The sequence below is a fragment of the Limulus polyphemus genome, unplaced genomic scaffold (genome assembly GCF_000517525.1).
Source record: "Limulus polyphemus unplaced genomic scaffold, Limulus_polyphemus-2.1.2 Scaffold252, whole genome shotgun sequence".
Classification (NCBI taxonomy): Eukaryota; Metazoa; Arthropoda; class Merostomata; order Xiphosura; family Limulidae; genus Limulus; species Limulus polyphemus.
The window spans coordinates 622,147-634,966 of NW_013665862.1; the positions used below are offsets into that span (position 1 = coordinate 622,147).

The 12,820-nt window shown below is 32.2% G+C and overlaps 1 protein-coding gene across 3 annotated transcripts in view; it reads left to right on the forward strand.

Annotated features, from left to right (window-relative positions):
• The first annotated feature begins 4,329 nt into the window (after positions 1-4,329).
• Positions 4,330-12,820, forward strand: part of LOC106478808 (protein bicaudal C homolog 1-B-like) — a 56,987-nt gene continuing 48,496 nt past the window's right edge. For all 3 annotated transcript variants that reach the window (XM_022382487.1, XM_022382488.1, XM_013939378.2), the window contains exon 1: positions 4,330-4,567. In XM_022382487.1, coding sequence (XP_022238195.1) covers positions 4,381-4,567 — 187 coding nt within the window. In that variant the 5' untranslated portion in view covers positions 4,330-4,380. The remainder of the gene's footprint in view (positions 4,568-12,820) is intronic.

The following is a 12,820-nucleotide window of genomic DNA, read 5'->3' on the forward strand; positions in this document are numbered from 1 at the left end:
TTACACTGGCTCCTCAGATGTCCTTGCTCCCCACAGTTCCAACAGCCTTTCTTGGTAGCAACTTTTACTGCTGTAATCTCTCTTCTTGTTTAATCTCTCGTTCTTCTTGTTTCTTTTCTTTTAACTCCAACAATTGCTGTAATCTCGCTTGTTTATTTTGTTGTTCCAGCTGCAACTGCTGTTGTCTCTCTTCTTGTTTATTTTCTCGTTCTTCTTGTTTCTTTTCTTTTTCCTCTAACAACTGCCGTAATTTCTCTTCTTGTTTAATTTCTCGTTCTTCTTGTTTCTTTTTCCTCTAACAACTGTTGTGATTTCTCTTCTCGTTCTTCTTGTTTATTTTCTTGTTTTTGTATTGCTGCCATCAAGTCTGCTAAGCTGTAGTTTGATTTTCCGCCTCTCGTTTCCATTTTCTTCTCTTTTTTTTTCTATCCCACTCTCTGACACCAATTTGTTACATCTCCGTTTGTTAATTGATTTTCCGTAACTTTGTTCCGACGAAACTTAAGGACACAAGTCTTTACTGGTTTATTCTTTCCGAATATAACTTTACGATACACTTATTTCAATATTCGCGTAAAAACAAACACTATGACGAACGAACGTTAACTTCAACAATACCCTGTGACTGCAGTTCAATTACTCACTATCTACTCACACGCATTACATTACCGCGTCACGTTGTCCCCTCTTATATATACCCACCTACCCCATGTAGTAAATACTAGAGCATTCATGAAGAAACAAGATAGTTCTAGAAACTAGAGGGCGCCACACCAGTCACGTGACCTCGATGACGCAACAATATATTTAAAAAAATCATTGCGTTATTTTTACATTTTTCTTACATTCCTTTTAATGTCCTAATTTTCTTTTTAACCAACTCTCTTATTCTTCTAAATCACATCAAACAATTTAAATTTCTTAAATTTGTGATACTTTCATTTAATTTCATCTCTTATACCCTTTGTGAGCCAACCTGGGTTTTACTTGCAGACACCCTTTTCTTTCTATAAGAACTCTGTTTATTTGATATATAAATGTTTTCCACATTTGATCAGTGTCTCCAAATAACTCAGTTGCCCAATTCACAACAGATAATTCTTGTGGTAGACCTTCAAAATTTGCTTTTTTGATACTTGTAACCAAAATATCGTTATTCCTGATCACCATATGCAACAAAACATTGAACCTAATTGTGCAATGATCCCTTGCACCCAGATGTTCCCCAATTTCTATCGTCTCAACCATTTCTATATTAAAACTTAACAATAAATCTAAAATAGTATTGTTTCTAGTAAGTGAAGAAAATTATTTTTAACAGCTTCCAAAAACATTTCTCCTTCATAGTTTGACTCTAGCATATCCGAATCTATATGTCTGAAATTAAAATCCCCCATGACTATGACCCCCATTAATAGCTGAAATCTTAATCTCGCTGTAACATTGCTCATTAACTTCATCAATATCATCTGGTGATGTGTAACAAATTCCCACTAAAAACTCTTTATTTTTATTTCCTCTAATAAAAACCCAAATGAATTCAATCTTCTTGCTATTATCTTTAATATTTTCAACTTCAATAGGATGTAACTCACACTTTATATATAAAGCCACTCTTTAGTGCTATATCTCTTGTATTTCAAAGAAATTTCTGTCATCAAAATTAGCCTCATTTAACCATGTTTCTGTTATTCCCATTATATCAAAATCCTCCATTCCTACCGGCGCTATAAAGTCATCTTATTTCTTATACTTCAAGCATTACAATAGTAACAATCATGCCTATCCTTAGAATTACTTCTACACTTAGTTCCTTTGCTAAACTTTTCTCTACGTCATTTTTTTTTTCATTTAGTTTATCCTGGCCTTCACCACTGTCTAATCCTAGTTTAAAACCTCCATTACAGTTGAGTTAATAGCCCTTGCAAACAAGCCAGCCTATTTATATGTAATCCTGTGTGTCATCAAAGATTATAGTTTTAAAAGTGTACAAATATCGTTTGTCGAAAGTGGCGTCCATTGAGTTAAGAAGAATCGGAGTGAAATTTACACTAGGGAACCAGTTTAACCAGATTTAATTTGGCAATAGGTTAAAACAGCATTGCCAAACATTTTGTCATCCTTGCCCTCTTTAATAAATATGGTTTCTTGCACGCCCCCTTTTTTTTAAATGAGTGAAAGAGTGAGTTAAACATAGATACACATTAAAATAATATAAGCATTGTAGTTTGTTTGAAGTTAAGCAAAAAGCTACAATGTGCTATTTGTCCTCTGCCAACAAATGGTATCGAAACCTGGTTTCTAGCATTTTATGTCCGCAGACATACCGCTGTAGTAATTACTTATTATTTGCATCAGTAAAAAATATGTTGAAATGCTTAATGTTTGCATTATTGCCTCTATCTTAATCGCTCGCCCCCACCAAGAGAGTATCTGTGCCCCTTGGAGGTGGGGAGCCACACATATTGGAAAACCCGGGGTTAGAAGTTTCACGTTATAAAATGTTGGTGTAACTTGACGAAATCATATGTGCTACGAAGGAAGGAGAGGTGAGCCAGACAGTGGTAGAATACTGTTATCTATCTATTCGTTTGATAATTTCCTTAATTTCCGGTATAAATTCTTTCCGAGGAACTTCAGCGATACAGGCCCTTTCTTAGTTAAAACTAGTTTATTCTTTCTCAATACAACTTTGTAATACACAGAATTTCCACAGTCACTTTAAACTTAACAACCTTTATAAAATCACAGTGGTTCACACACTTTACTTACGGCGCCTACTGTTCGCTTGACTCAATTATCTATATCTTCAATCTATCTGCATATCTATCTATTGCTGGTATTATTTGCCGGGCTTATACAATAAAAAAAAAAGGGCGCCTGGCAAACACTCGGACATTCGCGAGGTTCCTCGATAAGTCATGATCCTTCTAGAAACTCCAGCGCGCATGCTCCCTGCGTCGCGTAACTTCCGCTGACGTAACAGTACCATAATTTTTTTTTAGGTATTGAAATATTGCAATCCATTTATTCAGTTGTTATTTCCTTATTTTTTTATTTTAATTTTGGATCTTGGAAAACAACTTTCTAATCTATACTGATATAAATTGGCGTGCATACGAACCATCTTTCGCTATTTTAAATATTGCTCCTGCTGATATATTGTCTGTTTACGTTTGTCTAATTGTCGTGTTTTACATAATAAACATGTTATTTACTGTACTTGTGACATGACAATAATCGTGTTTTGTTAAGAAATATATTACTTTGTGAAAATGGAGTTAAAAGTTGTCTTCAAGAGCTTGCACAGAAAGTAGTTTAAAAAAACCAATTTTAAGAAAATGAGAAAAATATCTCAATTCAAAAATTTACTACTTCCATAACCTTGAGGTCAAGTTTCCACAACAAACTTACACATTACTTTCGTGAGTTGGGGTTAATTCGAAATTATGTTGTGATTCTAAACTCAGGTTAAATTTCCAATATTTAAACTTTGATTAAAAGCAAATTTATGTTTATATTTATTTGTAAATGAAATGGCTGACTCATAAGTAAACGAAGAACATTCATGTCGATAATTTTCTTTTTCCCCTTTTTCTATTTATTTCGTTTATATAAATAAATTTGTGAATAGTTTTCTCCCTGATATTTTTCTATAGTCATATGTTGAAAATAGTTTTTTGCATCTAATATGCTCTTGTTTGTTTGTTGTTAAACACAAAAATACACAATGGTCTGTCTGTGAGTTGCCCACTGAGGGTATTGAAACCCGATTTTTTTAGCGTTATAGCCCCTCAGTCTGACCGCTAAGCCACGTGAGGGGACATAATTATGTTTTTAAATTGTCAGTGGTGAAAAAATAAAACTAATTTCATCTGCTAAAATCATGTATTTTTTGTTTAATTCTGCATATTTTAATAGACAGTAAAGTTACGTTATATTTCTTTTATATCTTGTTAGCAAAAAGCAAAGCGTAGAAGTTATAGTGCGAATTCTATTTATATTTTGTAATTGTGATATTACCACTGATATTATCAATGTTTAATAAAAAGAGCACGAATTGTTTTATGATGTGTTAATGACGTCAAAAACCCGCAATGATATATTTAAATTATTTAATTGTTCAAAGTTTAAAAAATGTAAGGTGGAAGCAAATTTGTTTTCGATATTTTTTTAAATTCTTAATATTTGCGATTTTTATTTTCAATAGGTATTTTCTAGTTGTAAAAATTCCAGTACAAAATGTTTATACTACTACTTCTTCAAAGGTATTGGCTTAAAAATAAAATGTAAATAGTGTTAAGTGCTGGTGAACTGAGAAGTATTAGTTCGTGCTATCGAAGGTTTGAAAAGCAGCTGATCAAGTTTACCGCAAGTGCCATGCGTCTTGACGAGTGTTTGGAGCAGCAATGCGATGATACTCGGCAGGCAGAACTTCAAGTTCAAGAAGGTAACCAAACAGAAACTGACTGCTTCACTTGTATCGACAATAATTCAGTAAATGAATGTAACGTTTTTGAAGATAGGATTCGTGTGGATCGCAGAAAGCTCGAACAGATGATACAAGGTAGGCCTAAATACAGTTATGACTTGTATTGCTTTTTATTTTCACCCATGTTTTGTGTACTATACTCGAAAGTACTAATTTCGTACTAGTAGTATTACTACAGCCACTACCACAAATTCAACATCTGAAGTCGTAAATACTAGTTTTACGATTCCGTCACTCATACAAGTTATACTAATTATAGTGAAGTAGTAACTATTCAGTTTTTAAATTTAAAATATTAAAATAAATTCAATTTTATTTTAATTCAGTTTCAACCAGCAAAGAAAGAAAAAAAGACTAATGAAAAAGTACTTCCCTCTGAAATTTATTATCATACCACTCTTATGAATTTATGTACTAAGTAAGGTGGTATACTAATTACTGTAGTATTTTTTTCTTCTGAAGTGAAAACAAGTAACCTTGGTGCCATTAATTGTAACAGCAATTGTAAAATATTAAAAACTTTAAAGCACTTCTGTAAACCACAAAAATATTTCGATATACATGTATGGAATTACTGCAAAGACTGTTCAAATTAAATAGTATAAATTAATATTTCAGTTTTTATAATATATTTGTTAATATATAACTAGAATTTAGAAATGAAGGATATATATAACAAGTAGACATAATAAAACAGTTGAAATAGGAGAACATTTGGGAGAGGGTGATTGCAAAAATAAGTTTGATGTTTTGAAAAGATAGGTAGAAAAGGAGATTTAGTTCCTAAATTTCAGAAAACCCTTTTTTGAAGCCATGAAACAAAATTGATTATTAGTGAATAAGAATAATGAGTTAGAAAGTGATTGTGGGGCAGATTTGGAAAATTTTCAACAATTAAGTACACTTCTTTTGTTCATAAAAATGCTAGAAATTCTGATAAAAGAAACTATAAAATCATTTTATTAAGTTTTAATAAAAAAATTGGTACTTGACTAACAAAAAATGTATTTGGGTGGAATTATAATATAATTATAATGCCTTTAGAAATCTAGATAAAACAGAAAATAAAAGAATCTGAGGTGTAACTATAAGCAAGTATTAAATAATTCACTAACTGAAAAGGAAAATTAAATAGAATTACTGAAGCATAATATTTTGGTTAATTTAAATATAGCATAAGAATATTAAAGAAAAAGTGACAGTAGGATTTTCAGACCAATTAGATCATTCCTAACTTTCAAAACAAATGAATATAAAATAAGTGTAGACCTTTATAGCCACATACTTATCCAAAATAATGTTTATATGCTTCAAGTCAAACTAACAGCATGTACTGAAACATCACAGACAATTTCCAAAGCTTAAACTATTTTTCATGTATCAACTTTGTATTTCCAACTTTTAAATTCTATCACTCATACAAGCCATTCATAAGAAGGGTCTCTAAACCTTTAATAATGTTGGCTATTTAAATTCTTCCCCCTAATTTCTCAGGGATGTAGAGAAAAAAGTATAACTTTAAGTGTCTCTTCTCATATTTTAGATAACTTTATCCACATGTTATTTAAGTTTATTTCTATGAATCATTTCTTAAGCCTCATTTCAGATTTGGGCCCTCTGTAATATAGACAAGCAAGATATCAACACATGAGAAAGAATGCAAAAGTGGGGAATAAAAGTTTGAATATCCAAGGAAAGGAAACTTCTGAAAATTATTTAAACAGAAAAGTTCTACCACCCCAATTTTTCTATACTGAAACATGACCCATCCTTTATTTCTGTGCACAGGAAAGTAACAGCCCCTCAAGAAATGGGGTTGGTTAACTGAAGCTTACTCATTTGATTTTGAAAATATACTCCATAACATTTATTCTGTTTACATTGATGTTTTGATTTAGGTGATGCTACACTATGAATGTTCTGCCCACACACAAAATATACCATACCCTGTAAAATGGTATTCAACATACTAATTATATATAGAGCGCAATCACAACCAACTGGTATTATTTATTGACTGATCATTCCTCTAATATCATTTTCTTATGCCTAAACAATGATGGCTTAAGGGGTCACATGCAGAGTGATAAAGAACATTTCCGTAAATGATTCCATCAATATTCTGGAAGTAAAAAAATTGTATTGTAATTCAATAATTGTACCAGATAATACATAAATGGCAATAACTAATTTTTGTTTAAATGCAAGCAGTTAAAATAAACATCCATTTGCAATTATAAACTTGCAAAATTTAATAAATATAATCAAAAAAGGAAGCCATGATTAATCAAAGATAGTTTAATCTCCATACATGCTAATAATCAAAATGACTTTAATTTGAAAATGAATATAAGAAATGTAGTATCATTTATACATAATACTTATAGAAATATCTTAAACAAAATACCACAAGATGCAAAATTATTCTATTGGGTGAGGGGGGGGGGTGTTTGACCATCTGATAAGATGTATATTTCATTAGTTTAAACAAGTTCATGTACTTGAATACATCTGTCCTACTTGCAGAACTAGCATAGTGTATATTAACATTTCCACTGGTGGACAACTTTGAGGCTACCTCTATATGCATAACTTGCCTTACCTTTTTTTGTTGTTGTTATGGCCCAGAGTAATCCATTTTCTAAAATTAAGTATTCTTTTTCTAAAAAATATCAGGAAATTAATAAAATCATGTGTTAACATTCCTATTTTTCAATTTTGATCTGAAAAAAGTTTTTTTTTCTTTCTAGTTGATAGGAATAACAGTTTGTTTAATTATTTCAATTTTTTTTTTTTTATTAATGCACTGGACATTTCTGAGGGGTATTTAAAGACCAATACAACTCTTGTAGTCTATTTTTATGGATAAGTCTGCTTTAGTAAGTTTTTACTTTAACATTTGAATTATGTTAATACTACCTCTTATTGCACCATTTCATGATTGGGTATTCATAATATGGAGAACAACATTGTTTTTGTATTATAAGAATTTCTGTTACTTTGCACAGAAATGTAGTCCACCCTCTTTAATTCATAAACAATAATCTGCATGTGATTTTTGTGCACATAAATCTTACCCCTCCAACATCACTCTCTTCCTGGTAAGCAATGACTACTCCCTTAACTTAAACAAAGAAGGTACTCTTTTCAGTGTCTTGGAAATTCCACCCCTGGCATCCCTCTTGAAGCTCAACATTCTTATGTAGTTGAGATAATATTGGCAATTTATTTTTATTTGAGATAGTACTTGGTGTACTACTTTCCCGGTGTTTGAGGACCAAGCTGCTCAGGTAATGGGATAGGTCCACTGAATAACGGGAGATTCAACAAGATATTTATTACAGGGTAATTCTGTATTTCTCTGAGTTCATGAGAAGAAAATAGAGACTGGAAAAAAAAAGTAAGATATTATGAATAATCTTTATTTAATAATACATAAACAGTATGTATACTTGTTGAGGATGTTGGACAGTCACATTTACTGTATTTGAAACTGTTTTTTCTCCTAACTGTATGAGTCTATATTGTATACTAGACTGTGTATACCTAATGTTACTTATCTAGAGCAATTACTGCTACCCATGTAACTAGTCATTATTCAAACTCAATGGAGATTGTAACTTCAACATATCACCTGACCTACAATTAGAGAACACTGGTGTTGACATCCTTGCACAACGTACAATACTGCATCCATATTTCCTGTAGGTGAACCAAGAGAGAATGACAAAGAATGGAGTTACAATAGAAGCAGCTCAATGACTCATTGACCACATGTTATGTTAAAGGTTGATATATTAGAATAACTGAAATTCTTAAAAATGCTGCTAAACTAGGAAGGTATAAAATGCATGGTATGCTTTTATACCACACTGCCCCCCCCCCCCCCCATTTATTTCAGGCTTGTCCTTAAGTGATGGTTCAATACCATTGAGATAGAGGCTCCCTTATTCATCGTAAATTTCTGGAACCTGGACAATAGTTGTTCCACGAGTCTCCATCCTGCAGATTGTGGTGGTTTGCACAATATCTATAGCTGGAGGTTTGTTCTTTCCCTTGGATTTGAAATGCTACCCTTAAGTTTAGTTGACACTTTTACAGACTTGAGCTATGGAAACATCTTTTGTGGCCTTGAAACATAGTGGTTCTACTGGAGGTGGGTGTACCTATGGTCTTTCTTTCAGAAGCTTACTCATTTGATTTTGAAAATATACTCCATAACATTTATTCTGTTGACATTGATGTTTTGATTTAGGTGATGCTACACTATGATTGTTCTGCCCACAATGGTAGAAAATGCATAGTATGGTTATACATCCACTGCCTTCATGGGCAGTTTTCAGCATCAACAAGACAGCCTAAATTCCTTTACTGGAGTTAGGCAAGATATCAAGGGTGTTCTTGGCCTTTGGACTGCCTGCAGATTCACTTCTACCAGTGGTGTTGGGTCTACTGGTTTCTTAGCTGCTAGTATGTCCAGGGTAGTTTTGGCTTTGACCAGTTGGTCCACAGAAGACAGGAGTTGCCTGTAGACTGTTCTGCCAGCAATGTTGTGTCCACTTGATTTTCAGATACTGGTGCTGTTTTGTCCAGGCCCAGGTTGATTTTAACTTTGACTGGCTATTTCATTGAAGATTGGGGTTGCCCAGATCTTGGAGACCTTAGGGATAGTCCAACAATTGGTGCAGGAAGGACCTGCTTGTCAGATATGTTGGCAAGCAACACCTCTTCCTCTGTGGGTTCTACGATGTTGAATGCCAGGCCACCACTGGAAGTCTGTAGGGGCCAGTCATGTATGCCAGATTTTCAAAGAGGAAGTCTTGAGTGTATTGGCTCTCATTGTAATGGTTTTCCATTGCAGTCAAATACTTATGAGTAGCTGGCTAGTTGAAGAAATAGATATCCAGAAGTGATACTTTGATTATAAATAGCAAAATTCTGAATTTAAGATTTATTCAGAGGAATTCCAATTGGTCAGAAGATTAGTCAGATGTGTAAGGTGTAAATAAGGTCATAACTGTCCAGTTACAACCACACCCTTTAGTAACACTATATTTAGAGACAAAGTAAAAACTGGTTCCTACATGCAGGAACTGACTTGGTTTGTAAATGCCAACCTATATTTCTAACTCTTAGAACCCACCAATGTTCACCCCATCTCTATATCTTATGATTTGCTTTCAGATACAAGTTTAGTACCAATTAAGTGCAATTTTCAATGTTTCATCACACTGGTTTTTACTTTGCTCCCAGTATTATGCTTGTAGCCTGCACTTTCATATATCTTTAACTTCACCTTGTACTGAAACAATGTTAAGAAAAAATTTAATAAATTGTGCTTAATAAATATTTCATTATGTATTAGTCATTGGCTGTAATGAAAGAGAAGTCATGGACCTTTGTGGCATTAGCAAAAGCCTGATATCCAGAAGAAGAAATCTTTTAGGCTCAACAACGTTTTCAAGCAGCTTTCTTTTTCCAGTGACTGACTTTCTCTTGGTCATACATCCTTTAAGTTGTTGAACACACAATTTCTATTACAACAGAAGCTTTTTAATAATTAAATACATGTGTAAGTGTAAAGGAGAATATACACATCAGCAGAAAGGTATTCTGTGGTCACAGCAAGACAGTTTCTTCCTTTCATATCTACTCTGGTAATTTCAGATGAAACTAATTTTATTTAGAGCAATGGGATAAATCTGCTGATTAACTAGAGATTTGAATAAGATATTTATGACAGAGTACTTAATTTGAGTTTGTGAGAATGAAACAAAGACTTGGCACAAAGTGAACAATCTTTACATACTGTGTTTGTGTTACTAAATATACTTATTTAAAATGAGGTTTTTAAGCTGCTTTTTCTCCTAACTGTATTTGTCTGTATTGTATACCAGACTATTTAAACATAAAATTACTTAATCCAGAGTTAATGATGGACTTATCCAGAACAACTAGTGCTACCCAAATCATTGGTCATTCTCAATTTTTAATTGAATTAGATGGTACCTTTTAAGGCATCTCCTGACCTACCATTGGAGAATGCCACTTTTGATATCCTTGCACAACTTGCAGCATTATCACCATATTTCCTATGGTCAGATCAGGTATTATTTCAAGAAAATAACAAAGGCAGCTTGAACAAAAGTAGTTTAATGTGTTTATTGACTGTGTTATATTTAAGCTACACATACCAGAATAACTGATAAATTCTGTAAATGCTATATTGAAATAAAAAGGTAGAAAATGCATAGTATGGTTATACATCCACAGCCTGTATGGCCTCTCTGAAAGTTGACTTATTACTCTTGATCATTTTACAGCATTCTTGTGTACTGACTGTACACAAAGTTTTGGAACATATTCTTTTGGCTAGAAGGGCTTTTTAATACAATGAAATTGTATACAAATTTTGTACAGATTCTTTTATAGATTCTAATTGTATCTGTTTGGAGGTACAGCTCTTTTCAAGTTTTTTCATGTAAATTTAAAATACAATTCAATGTAAGATTGATATTTAAATAGATACATACCAACCATTTCTCTTCCTAGATTTCTCATGGTAAAGAGTGATTGAACTTTATTTGAAAACCTATAAATGTTGTATAGGCAACATACTGAATTATGAGTGTTAGTGACATCACATGCATGTGAAAAAGTGAAAATATATTTTATATAATTTAGTGAATATAGAAATAAATGCTTGCTGTGATTTTTAACTTGTTTTTAAAATTTAAATTTTATCATATATATTATTAACTTCTTGCCACCATATCTTTGAATATATAATTACAAAACATAACCTAGGAATATTCATATAATTGAACAATATTACTTTTTGAAACTTCTAAAAATAAATGCTGGGCAAAATACAGTAACATGCAACTTCGTTACAGTTGCATGTCTATGACAATAAAACCTAATATAGGCATATAGCAGCCAGTAAATTGTTTAAGCTTTGTTTCTAGTAAAGAACATAAAAAAGAATACAGTGCTTAAATGTACATGCTAATATTGTAAATAAATTGTTATAAACCAAAGGACAAGATGGTAGGAGAGAAATCTGAAGAAATGAGACCCACACATGTGTACAATTGTATTTCATTTGTAAGTCTTGCAGATGATACAAAATAACAAGTTTTTATAATTGAGAGGAGATATGCTAAAGCACATGCAACTAACCATACTCCTTCTGTAGCTGTTTGTGGGAAGGAAGTTCAAAGTTTCTCATAGTTACTAAAGGATGATAATCTCTCTCTCTCTTACACATATACATGCACGCACAATAGTGTGGTACTTTCCTCTTATGAAAGCAGATCTTTCTAAAAGTACTTTTGCAAACATTCAAATTCTTACTCTTATGTCATAGATAGTTGCATATAAAATTGCATATTTTAGTTTAATTACTCCAAATATCCATGGAATGCAAATGCTTCATTAGGTTTATTTTAACATTTTGCAGTGTAGTAGTGGTGGTCATGATGCATCATTTGTATTATTACAGACTGTTATTCATAGTTTATCACCTCCCAATACTGAAGACTGTATAGATACACTAGAAATGAAGCGGTATAAGTAGTTGGTTTAGTATAATATTGTATCTTTTCAAATGAACAAGTATAATTTTTAGATTATCTGGTGTAATATCTCTTGTTCTCCCTCATGACAAACGAATGGCCACCTTTTAACCCTTTTGAGACAGGTCATAGGTGAAAGGCCATGTCATCTCGTTTGTTAACTCGCATTCAAAATTTTATTGAACTACTATTTCATGAATTTATATCAATACGTTTGGTATCAAACTGTAGATTATAATTCAAATTTTAGAAATATACATTACTCAGTTTCTTAATTTAAAAGTAAATATTAAAAAACACACACAGATAAACATTGATTTTTATGTGTCACATGGGATGTTGGATGCAGCACTGTTTCAGATTAGATGTTTGTAAAGTCAAAATACTAAGTCTCTAGTTTCATACAAATTAGAAACTCAAATTACCAATATTGACAAGCTAGAATATAAAATTAGAGCTTATCTTTTCTATTTGCTAAGATATTGTTCATGTAATAAATCAAACACAGTAGCACCCCACCCACCTCTTTCCATATATATGACATGAATAACAAATTGGAAGCTCAGAATGTCCCCCTAGTGGTTTTATTAGTCTTTCTAATGTGGCTAGCACCAATTCTTTCTTTTGAACCAAGATTTCAATGAGGTAGGTTCTCTTTAGTCTGCTCGAAACTTCGTTTTTTTAAGAGTAAAATACATCTTAGTTACTAAGCTTGATAAATTATAGTTGAATTCTATGTTATTGATGTAGT